The sequence below is a fragment of the Protopterus annectens genome, chromosome 16.part0, assembly GCF_019279795.1.
Source record: "Protopterus annectens isolate FY-2018-M chromosome 16.part0, PAN1.0, whole genome shotgun sequence".
In the NCBI taxonomy this organism is placed as follows: domain Eukaryota; kingdom Metazoa; phylum Chordata; order Ceratodontiformes; family Protopteridae; genus Protopterus; species Protopterus annectens.
In genome coordinates, this window is record NC_056750.1 from 441,535,657 (window position 1) to 441,547,870 (window position 12,214).

Genomic DNA, 12,214 nt, shown 5'->3' on the forward strand with positions numbered 1-12,214 from the left:
CACAGAACCAGTGATGGCAAGTAGTTTGTGTCAGTCTGCTAATTATCATGCAAATCTAGTTCACATTTATCTTTGTCAGCTTTCAGAATGGATGTCTCTTTATATTTTATTTTAGTAACACTTTGACATATTATAAATATGTTTTCTTATCTTCATGCAATCTTAGTATATCTGAAGCCAAACATTTAAGTAAGCCTTGTGTAAAGTGAGTTAGGAATATGTATAGTGAATTACAGATGTGGATTGATTTCATTTTACAAAATGTATAAATCTGCTGTTGTAAAAAAAATGTACATTCTCATAAAGTTTTTTAAACAGTTATGCAATGTGAGAATTATGAAAATAGCCAGCCAGAATAAGCATGCAGTGCTGCAATTAAATCTACTACTTAAATCACTATATTTCAAGGTCATATTTGAAGTACAGTGTCACATTCAAAAACTATGTAAAATATGCCCACATTTTATAGCATAAGTTAATAAAATTTTGAATTTTCATCAGTCCATTAATATGTAACCTCACTTTATTGCACATAATTTCCATTTTTACAATCATTCCATTCACGTTGTAATAAACATGCTTAATTTTCTTGAAACACATTTCCCGGAAATTGAAATGATTTAAAATATTATACTAAAAAGCACATATTAATGAAGCACGTCAGCTGGAAACACATTTAACTGAATTTACTGAAGTGCAGACAGATGGAAAGTATAACAGAATTTTTACCAGTTGATTGTGAAGGCTTTGGCTGTACAGCTCTTTTTAAGTATTAATCTTTTGGAAGTGTCAGTGTAATAGAGAATTGTAACATTTCAATCGTAGATCTGTATTGGTGTCTTCACCTAGCCATAAACTGCACAAGTAAATTGCTCTATCACTTTAAGGTAACAATTACATTTAAGATGTACTGACATAGGTGGGCATAATGCATCTCACTCTGTTGCGTGGTGGATGTGAAGCTTCCCTAAATACCCCATGTTCGTGCATGTTTTCATTAGTATTTGTCATATTGCCTGCCACATATCTTACAGTATGGTTCTTAGTACTGTAGTTTTTGATAATAGGCTATTTTATGTTTATTTCTTCACTAAAATTTGTTGCATCAATATTAACATTATTTTTTATTAGTGCTGGCTAAATTTGTTAACAAGGGCTATTGCTGTAGGCAGATAGTCCCAGAGGATTGCTATTGCCAGTGTCTTTTCAGTTTGGTCCTGAACGTTTTGCTGAGTATTGTGAGCACTGTAGTAGTTTAATTCTTTGAGTCCTCAGCAACAGGAAGCTAATTAAGCCCATTGCTTCTTTACATCTTTGAACCATGGAAATCACTTGCTTCATGAGGGATTTTCTCCCAAATCCTTTATTGTAATCGCACATCATAGGATTTGCGAAACCTAATAAAGCAAAAAGTAGGTAAATGTAAGTTCTTTATCAGACAGTGGATAACACACTGATATTAATATCAAAACTATATATATTTTGATACTGAATTTATATTACAAATTTATGAAAAAGAATGTATTGTATTTGACAAAATGAATGGTACTATGGTCGAACAATTTGTATTTATGTAAGAGTACTGGATAGAACAAGGTCAGTGGTAAAACTGGTTACCAGTTAAAGAGCTTTCCAGTGATTATGGCAAGACTGGGTGCCTAGTGCTCTTTTGTGATATTGCAGACCTCGTATAAATTTTGCACATCATATTTTTCACAATATTTCAAAACAGCAGTAACAGCAATATTAATCTTGAAAAGCTTTGCATGTTACATAGCAAATATTGATGGTCAATTTATGCGTGGCTATGTATACATAGCAACATGTGTTTACCTGTAGGTCCTACAGCTGTTACATTGTTAATGTTGATATGAATATATTGCTAATATTCAAAACTGATTTAACAAATGAGCATTAATATCTCTGGATGTCTTTTAATTTGCCACCATGTTTCAGTGTTCATGCTTTACTAACACCCTATACTTACATACCACATTTTTGCTTTAGTCATGTATGTACGGGAAATGTCTTATTTTTTTATAACTTTTAGCAAACACTCCTTAACAAAAGCTAGTAATATATGTCAAACAGTGACATTCTCTCTCAGCATATTTATCTTGCCTTGCTTCTGTTATTGACTTTTTGTCTTACACCTACTGCTTGCAAAAGCCCCTCCAAAATAAGAGTGGCACACCTATTTTTCATTAGAAATGTAGGGATGTAATTTCATATTCCTCGTAACTTTTTGCAAACACTTTTCATTAGTCATGTCTGTACATATCACAGTGGCACTTTGACTCTATATGCGTATCGCATCATGTCAGTTTGGAGATATTTTGTATTCTGATGCACGTCCTACAGTACATATTATATTAGTTTCAGTTTTAGAATATTGCTAATGTTAATAACTTAAACTTTATGCAAATTTATTTTATACAACTTTTTTGCCATTTTTGTCTGACATCTACTGCACATACAGCCCCCAATTCAACACTGTGATAGCCCTTCTTTGCATCATTAATAAATTATGGAAAATATTTCATAAATCTCATGGCTTTCCTCAAGCACATTTTACTTACTGAAGCCATGTACATGCCATGGTAATTTTTGTGAACATATACCCAATCATTCTAGCTTCTATATGTTGCCATGCTTCCTAATGCCGCGAGTACTAGTCCTGAGATGATACTGTTAAGATGCTAATATTGCTGTTATTTGTAACTGTGAGAAAAAAACAAAGTTGTATGGTTCAGGGATATGTGCATGTTATCCACCTCTTCTGTGTGATATTTCAACTGCCGCCCAATGCATACATGAGTGCATACTTATTCTCTTGCTGCAAAGTCCATTCATGCATTTTTAAAGTAAATTGGACAAAAATATTGCATTTTAAAATTTTATATATATATATATATATATATATATATATATATATGTGTGTGTGTGTGTGTGTGTGTGTATATATATATATATATATATATATATATATATATATGCATAGAGAGAGAGAGAGAAAATGCATACACTGCTGTTTTTATGTGGAACTGTGACAAATACAGCATTTTAAAATGTTTGTAGAGGCTTACATTTAACATTGTAATATTGAACGTTTAAAAAAAAGATGAGCCACCCGATAGCATGTGCACGGACACTGATGGAGGGGTGACTGTACATTTTTCATTCAATTTATTAAAAGCAACATACACTGTGTATTCTGATTCAGATGTACTACAGGGGGTAAATTGGTACAGCTGAATAGATTGATAATTGTTTGTTGAAATAACTACCATTTGCTTTCTCCAGATATGAAACTGTCACAGTGCTAAACGTCATAGCCATGAGAGATTGACTGTAGTACTTTTCATTGTTGAACACAAATCAGCAAACAAAAAAGTGTATACCACACAAATGGTCAAAAAAAAAAGCAAATGAGAAAAAAATATATTTTCTTTGCATAGGAGCTTACATCCCCCACACCCCCTTTTACATAACTTGAAGATGGCACAAAAGTGGGGATAGGGACAAATTCCCTTACCCCTCTTATTGTACACTCTTTAGACTAAAGCACAAAAAGAGAATGGTGCCAATGTGATCAAAAGCAATTCAATAAAAATCCAAATCCACCAATGACCAAAAATGTTACAACTGTGTGTGCATGTTTGTGTGTATGTATATGCATACGTATAAACTTAGATGACTGCAAATATAGATATATGTAGATGTATACTATACTTAAAATGCACATTTGAAATTGGAAAAAAATTCAAAAACATCAAGTCCACGTTTCATGAAACTGCATCAGACTAGGCATTTGACATTTTAGAACTGCCACAGGCAAATAGCTTCTTCAGTTACATTTTCTGATCACAAAGAAAATTGACATTTGAATATTGTCTGTGCTCACTTGTGTCTGTTTTGGCCATTCACTGAGTTGTTGAACCATTATTATTTTGACTGGAGTATTTGTTATATATTACTTCCTTCCTTCATTTGAATACAACTTATTTGCACTTGATCAGCAACATCACAGTCTTCATAATGGCATTTGTCTTTCCAAGGAGGAAGGGTGCTCAGTAAATGAAGTGCAAAATGCTGTTGTAGAAAATACAAAGTACCTGAGCTGCAGTGGAAATAAATTGCACAGATCTATGTCATTAACTGTGATAGCAAGATAAATTGCAGTAAAAATCACAGCAAAAAAAAATCTTTAAATGTTTCCATTTATTTAAAAAAGTACTCATTGTTTCAGATTTTAATCCAAGGCATGCTTTTTTAAAATATGATTATTGTGATCCCTGTTTTATAAATTTTATGGTAGTATAAACCAACTCACGTTTTCAGGGTTAAACTTTGCAATAAATAGCTGTAGCACAAAATATTTTCTTTTCTATGACATCAGTAAAGAAAGGGGATTATTTTTTCTATAAAGAAAGAAAAGGACTTTCACTAAAAACATATGCATCCCGTAAAAGTAACAAACCAGATATAAATATTTTAAAAAGATTTGAGAATCTACTTTCCAAATGCAGAATTGCCTCCCTAGATGGGTAATATGAGGAAATAATGAATTATGCAGGTTGGGAAGGCCTCATGTTACCTATAAGTGTTTTATTTCCTCATGACACTTACCTTGCCTTTGTCTTTGTTATCATTTACTTAGCCCCATGTCAAGTTTAGGGCAGTGGTCAGATGAATTAAGCCTTTTGCATGACCTTATGACTTAGTTGCCTGATAACATCTGGATGCTAACAATTTGAACTTTGCTGGCTGTGTGACAGAGAGGAATGGGGACCCAACTGTTATCCTGGAGTCATGGGTTGGATTTTGTTTTCATTTTCTTAGTTATACTTAATTGTTTTTATATTTTCTGATCTGATAATTTTATGGTATTCTTACTGTTTTTAGTTTAAATACCAACTGATTTTCTTTTTTCCTTGTTTGCTTCTTTAGCATTCTCATTTTACTGTGCCAGATTACAGAGAACTTCCAAGTATTCCAGAAAATGTGAGTATAAAATTCCACATAGAGTTAATACAATATTTTTCTCTGTTGTTATTATTTGTATCATTATTACTATGCCTTCCATTGGCATATAAATAAGAGTGCCTAAAAGTCATTTTTTTACAGGAGGGTGTGTTTTTTTTCCAAATTTTTTTTTATTGAAATTAAAACTTTTAAAAGCAACAACAGATTAAGTCGGAAAGTAAAATAGACTTTAAATATTTTAATATGATACAGTTAGACACAGAACTGCTTACATTATTTTTATCACAAAATGGGTAAGGTTATAAATAATTTCTGACAAAGAACCATTATGGACTCCAGGATGTAATTGACAGATATTTTGTTTAGCAAAAATTGGGAAGAAAAATAAAACGTACAAAGAAGCTATTAATGATTATTCATCTTTGGTTCTTTTATCAAAATTTCAGCCATCTTCTTAATCACTCTGGTTCTTTCCTAATTCAAGGCAACATCTGCTTTAAAAAATACTTGATTTTTGCCTAACTCACCATATTTAAAGATTTGGTGACAGGTGAAACAGAAAAAAAACTGCCTTTGGAGTCCAAATCATTCTTTAAAGAACAACAATGGGATTCCGTTATTAAATGCTCAACTTCTCTGCCTTTTTTCTCCCTATTTGCTGTCCCTGCTATGAATAAACAACAGTACAGCATTTAAAATAGTTTAAATTGACTGTTTCTCTCCACTAGACCAGTACCTTACTGTACTGTGGTGGTTTCACTTTCAAAAGACTTTTAGCTCACCCTGGAAAAGCTTGCTGCAGTCTCCAATTCATTAATGTAAAAAGCACACGATAATACTTGCTGGAGCAAAAATAATGAAATGTAACAGTTCCAATGGTAAAGCCAATGCACGGACTAGGGTGGTATAATAAGCTTTAATGTATTAAATCAAAATAGTACAAAGCCAACCTCGTTTAGCGCTTTCATCCACTAAATTGTGGACTTCATCAGAACACTTTCATATACTACTATCAAATATTTAAAAGCGTTTTGACACCAAATAAAAGCCTTCTAAACAAGTTTAAAGTGACATATGCTATATAAATAACATATACTTGTAACATCAACTTAAAATATAGAATACAATGAATCAGATGTGCCAGTCTAAAATATGTAACACACAATCACAATGAACAATTCATAATATTAAAATACGTCATATAAATTGTGTAAATTATTTAAATAGACAGATTATTGTTAAAATACTTCCTATAAAATCAATCAGATAAGTGGTGAGAAGCTGAATAAAAATATAAATATATAAATATGTAAAAATATATAAATATGTGAAAATAAAATCAGAGATTTAAAATCAGATGTATAAAATCAGCTGTAGTAAAGGCATCAAATCAACTAAGCTGCAATAAAGGCTTGATAGCTATATAATCATTAAGTCCAGGCTCTCTTACTGCATCAGTTAATATTTGCCAAAAGGTTTCCCTTTTGCCTAAAAGTGCCGTAATATTACCACTATGGGGACAGCTCAAGACTTGGTCTATAATAGCAAATTTAAACACATGAGCGTCCCTGTATCACTCAATGTGTCTATATAATGCATTGTTGCCATCCTTAGTTCTAATACTGTATAGGTGGTCATAAATTCTCTTTTTGAAATGTCGCTCAGTCTTGCCTACATAGTATGCGGGGGCACAACATACACTTGGCAAGATATATTATAAACTTACTGTTACAGTTTCCATGTCTAAAATATACATAGGTCTTAATATTCTCCAGTTTCACCCCTTGTGTCTCCCAAATATGGGAACATTGGTTACGACATCCACATTTTATAGTATGTTTCCTAAAGATTGTCGTTACTACGTTTTGATCCGTGTTCTAAAGTTAAGATTAGTCCCCATTTTGTGAACAAAATTGGGACAATCACCTATGATATCCTTTACTCCATGGTCAACCACCAAAATGTTCCAATTCTGTTTAATTATATTTTTAATATAATTTACATATGGGGAATGTTGTAGAACATATACTCTACTATGGTGTGTTAACAACCCACCATGTAGTTCTTTATGGATACTAGTCCCTGCCCCTAATAAGGGTGGATACTTTTACCCCATTCTCGGGTGACATAACTCATGACATCATTCAATATGGACACTGGGTAACCTCTACTTATGAACAGTGAATTAATATATAAAATCTCTTCTACCATAATGTTATAACTAGAACTCATTCGAGCAGCCCGTATACACTGCCCCTTATAGATGTTTCTCAACATGTGTCTTGGGTGATTGCTGGTATATTCTAAGTAACTATTGCAGAAAGTTTGTTTCCTATAAAGTTTAGACTGAAAACCTTGTCTGGAATGGTATATATAAGTATCCAGATAAGCGATACCTTCATGGCTAAAATTATAAGTAAACTTTAAAAAAGAACTGGAGTTGCTAATATACTCAATAAAAGGTAGAATACTATCTATGGGACCATCCCATAAAATAAAAATATCCAAAAACCTGGAATAGTAAGCTACGTTCTTGTAATGACTACTAGTAAACAACATAGTAGTTTCCTATTCTAACATAACCAGATTGGCAAATATGGGGGCACATGATGCCCCCATAGCTACCCCCCCTGGTTTGCCTGAAATTCTCTCCTTCATAGTGTATATAATTGTAATCTTAACACTAATGTCATCATATCCAAGATAAGACATATCTTATCCCATTCCAGATGGGAAAATTTCCTCAAGCTACTACAAATGTCATCCAATCCCTGACCTTTAGGAATACATGAAAACAAATCGATGACATCGATAGTAATAAATATTAAATTACTTTTCCAAATATTGGGGGTTAGATTGGCTAAGAAAGCCCACGAGTCTTTAATCATATGAGGTAGATTCTGATACATAGGTTTCAACCATCAATCTATGACTGCACCTAAGGGATATGTTTTTGAATGACTACCTGATACTACTGGACGAAATGGTGGAAAATGAATACTTTTGTGGACCTTAGGAATACCCACAATGGTTGCTAATGTAGGGTATTCAACTTTTAAAAAATGGTGTAAATCTATAGTAATCCGATTGTCCAATAAGTACTCCTCAATACTAAGATCATTGCATTTGTACCCATTAGAACTAAGGATGGCAGCAGTGCATTATATAGGCACATTGATCGATACGGGGACGCTCATGCGTTTAAATTTATTATAGACCAAGTCCTGAGCGGTCCCCGTGGTGGTAATATTAAGGCACTTTTAGGCAAAAGGGAAACCTTTTGGCAAATATTAACTGATGCAGTAAGAGAGCCTGGACTTAATGATTATATAGCTATCAAGCCTTTATTGCAGTTTGGTTGATTTGATGCCTTTACTACAGCTGATTTTATATATCTGATTTTGTTTTCACATATTTATATATTTTTACATATTTATATTTTTATTCAGCTTCTCACCACTTATCTGTTTGATTTTATAGGAAGTATTTTAACAATAATCTGTCTATTTAAATAATTTATATAATTTACACAATTTATATGAAATATTTTAATATGAATTGTTCATGGTGATTGTGTTACATATTTTAGACTGGCACATCTGATTCATTGTATTCTATATTTTAAGTTGATGTTACAAGTATATGTTATTTATATAGCATATGTCACTTTAAATTTGTTTAGAAGGTTTTTATTTGGCGCCAAAATGCTTTTAAATATTTGATAGTAGTATATGAAAGTGTTCTGAAGAAGTCTACAATTTAGTGGATGAAAGCACTAAACGAGGCTGGCTTTGTACTATTTTGATTTAATACATTAAAGCTTATTATACCACCCTAGTCTGTGCATTGGCTTTACCATTGGAACTGTTACATTTCGCTATTTTTGCTCCAGCAAGTATTATCGTGTGCTTTTTATGTTGTTGTATGCTGGTCTGGGTATCATTATAATTCATTAATGTAATCAAAGCCACTGAATACAGGTAGATTTCTGGCCATTTCCCTCCCCTAACTGACATCACCACGACCGTCCTAAAAACCCACCCATGCTGTGATGTCACATACAGAAAGTAAAGGCTAGAACAGGGAAACAGTACATGAGTCAAGTCTCCTGCTGTGAGCTGTCAATCACAGCAGGTAACAATTCAAATTACCCTTAGCACTTTGACAACTAGAGAAGTTAGATGTGTGAAGGCGGATGGGAGATGAGTCAGAGTAGTCCAATTCAGTCTTTACAAAAGACTGCAGTTTAGCCATTCTAAAAAGAAGCAGCAGTGAAAAGCACTTTGAAAGTGTATTCTGTGGCATTTGCACTGTTTATGTTTTAAGTAGTCACTGAATGGCATGAAATGTTACTTAAAACTAACTGACTGAAAAACAGCAGTGCATGCATGTAAAATCAGTGCAGTGACAGGAGCTTTAGGAAGAAGGAGGCCTGCTTGATGTATTTTTTTTACAGACAAGCACTGCATTGTGGGATACCTAGAGGCAGACTAAACAATCAGAATTACTTCAAAAAGACAGATCCCATGTGGTCAGCCTCAGAAATTAAGTATAAAAATATTTAAAAATGTGTACATTGTCCCAGGGTGGTGTTAAAATGTAGGAAACGCTAAACCATGATGAAATAAACAAGTTTTTGAATTGTTGGGTACGGTTCTTCTTTAAGAGACAGTCTTTAGTCAAACAGTTCTGGCCATCTAGATGTACTTCTGCAACAGATATCCTGGTTGGTTCACTCCAGAATACGTAAGGGAATTGATTTGGTGGTACCAAAACTAAAACTAAAAACTACCAAACCTAAATTCTCAGCAACTTCAGAAAATTGAAGTACAATGAAAAGATGCAAAATGGGTACCAAAGATGAGAAGAAAAGCATATGTACATATTCTAAATCTGATAAGAGTTTTACCATTAAAAACATTGTGTGCTATGTTACCCTGATAGCAAGCAAGAAAGAATCACCCTAAACAGTTGAGTATCATTTAATATTTTATTGTCTGAAATGAATAAAAGAATGGATATTTCAAAAAATAGAATTTTGGAATTAGAAGATGAAATTCAGAACATGGAAAAGAAACTGCATGCTGGCATACTGTTTCTATCATAAGTGAAGAACTGTTAAACTTAGAAACATGAAACAGAGGAAGTAACAAGGAAATATGCTTGCAGCTGTTTTGTATACCACCCAAGATCATAATAGATGCATGGTACTTATACATCTGAAAGGTACATTGTTATAGCTGTTTTAGTAATAAGGTAAACTCCCCCAAGCAGAACTAAAATATTTCCACCTACACCATGCATATATGACTTGAAAATGTTCTAGAAACACACATGATATATTTCACTTGAGGGTGAGTTCCTGTGGCACTGCCAGTGATAAAGATAACCCGTCCTTGAAGTAGAATGAAAATATCTTTTCCTACTGCATGAGTGTAGAGCTTGTAAGTATTTCCTATCCCTCTTTCTCACCTAGATAAATAAGGTATTAACTACTACCATTGTTAGTTTTCATACTTTCTATAACCTTAATTTATCTTAAAAAAATGTCAGTTATATTTTACTTTCTTTTCTATCCTATTTCCTTTTCTTGTTGATAGCTAACATGGCTAAGAAGCCTAAAGGTTTTAAAAAAATGTGCTTCCTATGGGTACATCTCGAACTTAGTTGCCCACAGGGAGTGCATTTACTCCCAGAGCAGCACATCTGGGTACGAACGGTACTGTTTGTGCTGTGTTTAACTCCAGGGTTGTTGTGGGCAGATGAAACAAGCTAGTCCTTAAAGGGTTATTACCGTTATCTTCTACCTCCTGGGATCAAACCCCCAGCAAATCATCCAAGGCTGTGTTGGAAATGATCTCCACCAAAGTCTCTGAAGATGACATCATCCTCAGAGCCTCCACAAAAAATTTGAAGAACATCGGATCCTAGTTCATCAGATCCAAAGAGAAAAAATATGAAACCCAAGTCTTTGGATTCCATAGTTATTTCATTCAGTCCCATTACTCAACCTGTTGATCAAAAACCATTGGATCCAACCACTACTACTACTACTTAAATGCTGAGAGCTCGCTCACCCAAGTTTATGGTCAACCCTATGTCTCCACTAATACAAACTTCAGGAAAACACTCAGTCTACTACCTCATCTGTTGGATCCTTCGTGAGTCTTTCTGAAGTGGAAGTGAATAGAATGATGAGAAATTTCCTCAGAGCACAGATCCATATGGGGGTTATACCAGCAATGGCTCCCATCTGATCCGTGAGCCTTCCTGCCACCTCCCATACAGTTTTATGTTCTCCTCCTGTGATCTATCCTTCAGTTTTGGAGCCCCAAGATCTGAAACTTCTAATAGTACCAGTGTCAGAACTGAAGTGAATTACATCTTTGACTCCTTTGGTTTCCCTGACCAGTTCTGCTCCTGTTCCTTTGGATCGGGATGAGCCTTGGACCAGACACTTAGGCATCGGATCCGTGGTGGCTCTGATTTACTCCAATGATGTCAGATCCATCCTTGCCTCTTGGAGCCTTGGCGCTAGATAGCTTGGTCCATTTCCCTCCTTGAGGCATGGATCCAGACAAAGTCATGATCTGCCTGTGTTGGAAATCTCGTCTCTGGTGCTGCCGGCCTTGGCTTCTCAGGATCTGTCTGCTTTGAGGTTGTGGAATAGGTGTTTTCTCATTCAAGAGGTCCAGTCTCTCATATGTCCTCAGATCCTGCCCCCTTTCCCTCTGTGGTTCTGAGCTCTGATCCCATCAGACCACCTCCACATGTACAGCCAGTTCCATCTAACATCCAGATAGATTCCATTGAAGAAGTAACCGGTAACCCTCTCTTCAGACACCTCCCCAGAGCATCTCACTAAGGAGGTTCACTGAAAGAGAAAGTGCAAAAGGAGGGACATAGATTACTCCTTGGAATCTCTCACTGAAGATACTGACTTCGATAAAGGGGAAGTGTCCCCCAGATCACCACCTTATGACATCTCATTTGGAGACATTTTGGAAATTCTTAAGCAGAAAGGTGGTTGGTCATCAGAAAAATCTTTCAGTTAAGGAGTCAGTATTTCTGGAGGCCTTTGGTGCTGGCCTATCCATGTCCTGGGTAACTTCCCCCTGCTGATGAGCTTATCGACCTAGTCTCTTGCAGGGCGTGGAAGGGACTGGATTCTGTTGGACCTATCCCACGCTGTCCAGACAAAATTGTAGCTCCTCCAAAAGATAAGCCC

At 34.7% G+C, this 12,214-nt stretch overlaps 1 protein-coding gene across 4 annotated transcripts in view; it reads left to right on the forward strand.

Moving 5' to 3' along the window:
* DENND1A (DENN domain containing 1A) overlaps window positions 1–12,214 on the forward strand; it is a 4,751,104-nt gene that overhangs the window by 2,214,595 nt on the left and 2,524,295 nt on the right. For all 4 annotated transcript variants that reach the window (XM_044058260.1, XM_044058262.1, XM_044058261.1 and 1 more), the window contains exon 8: window positions 4,951–5,004. In XM_044058260.1, coding sequence (XP_043914195.1) covers window positions 4,951–5,004 — 54 coding nt within the window. The remainder of the gene's footprint in view (window positions 1–4,950; window positions 5,005–12,214) is intronic.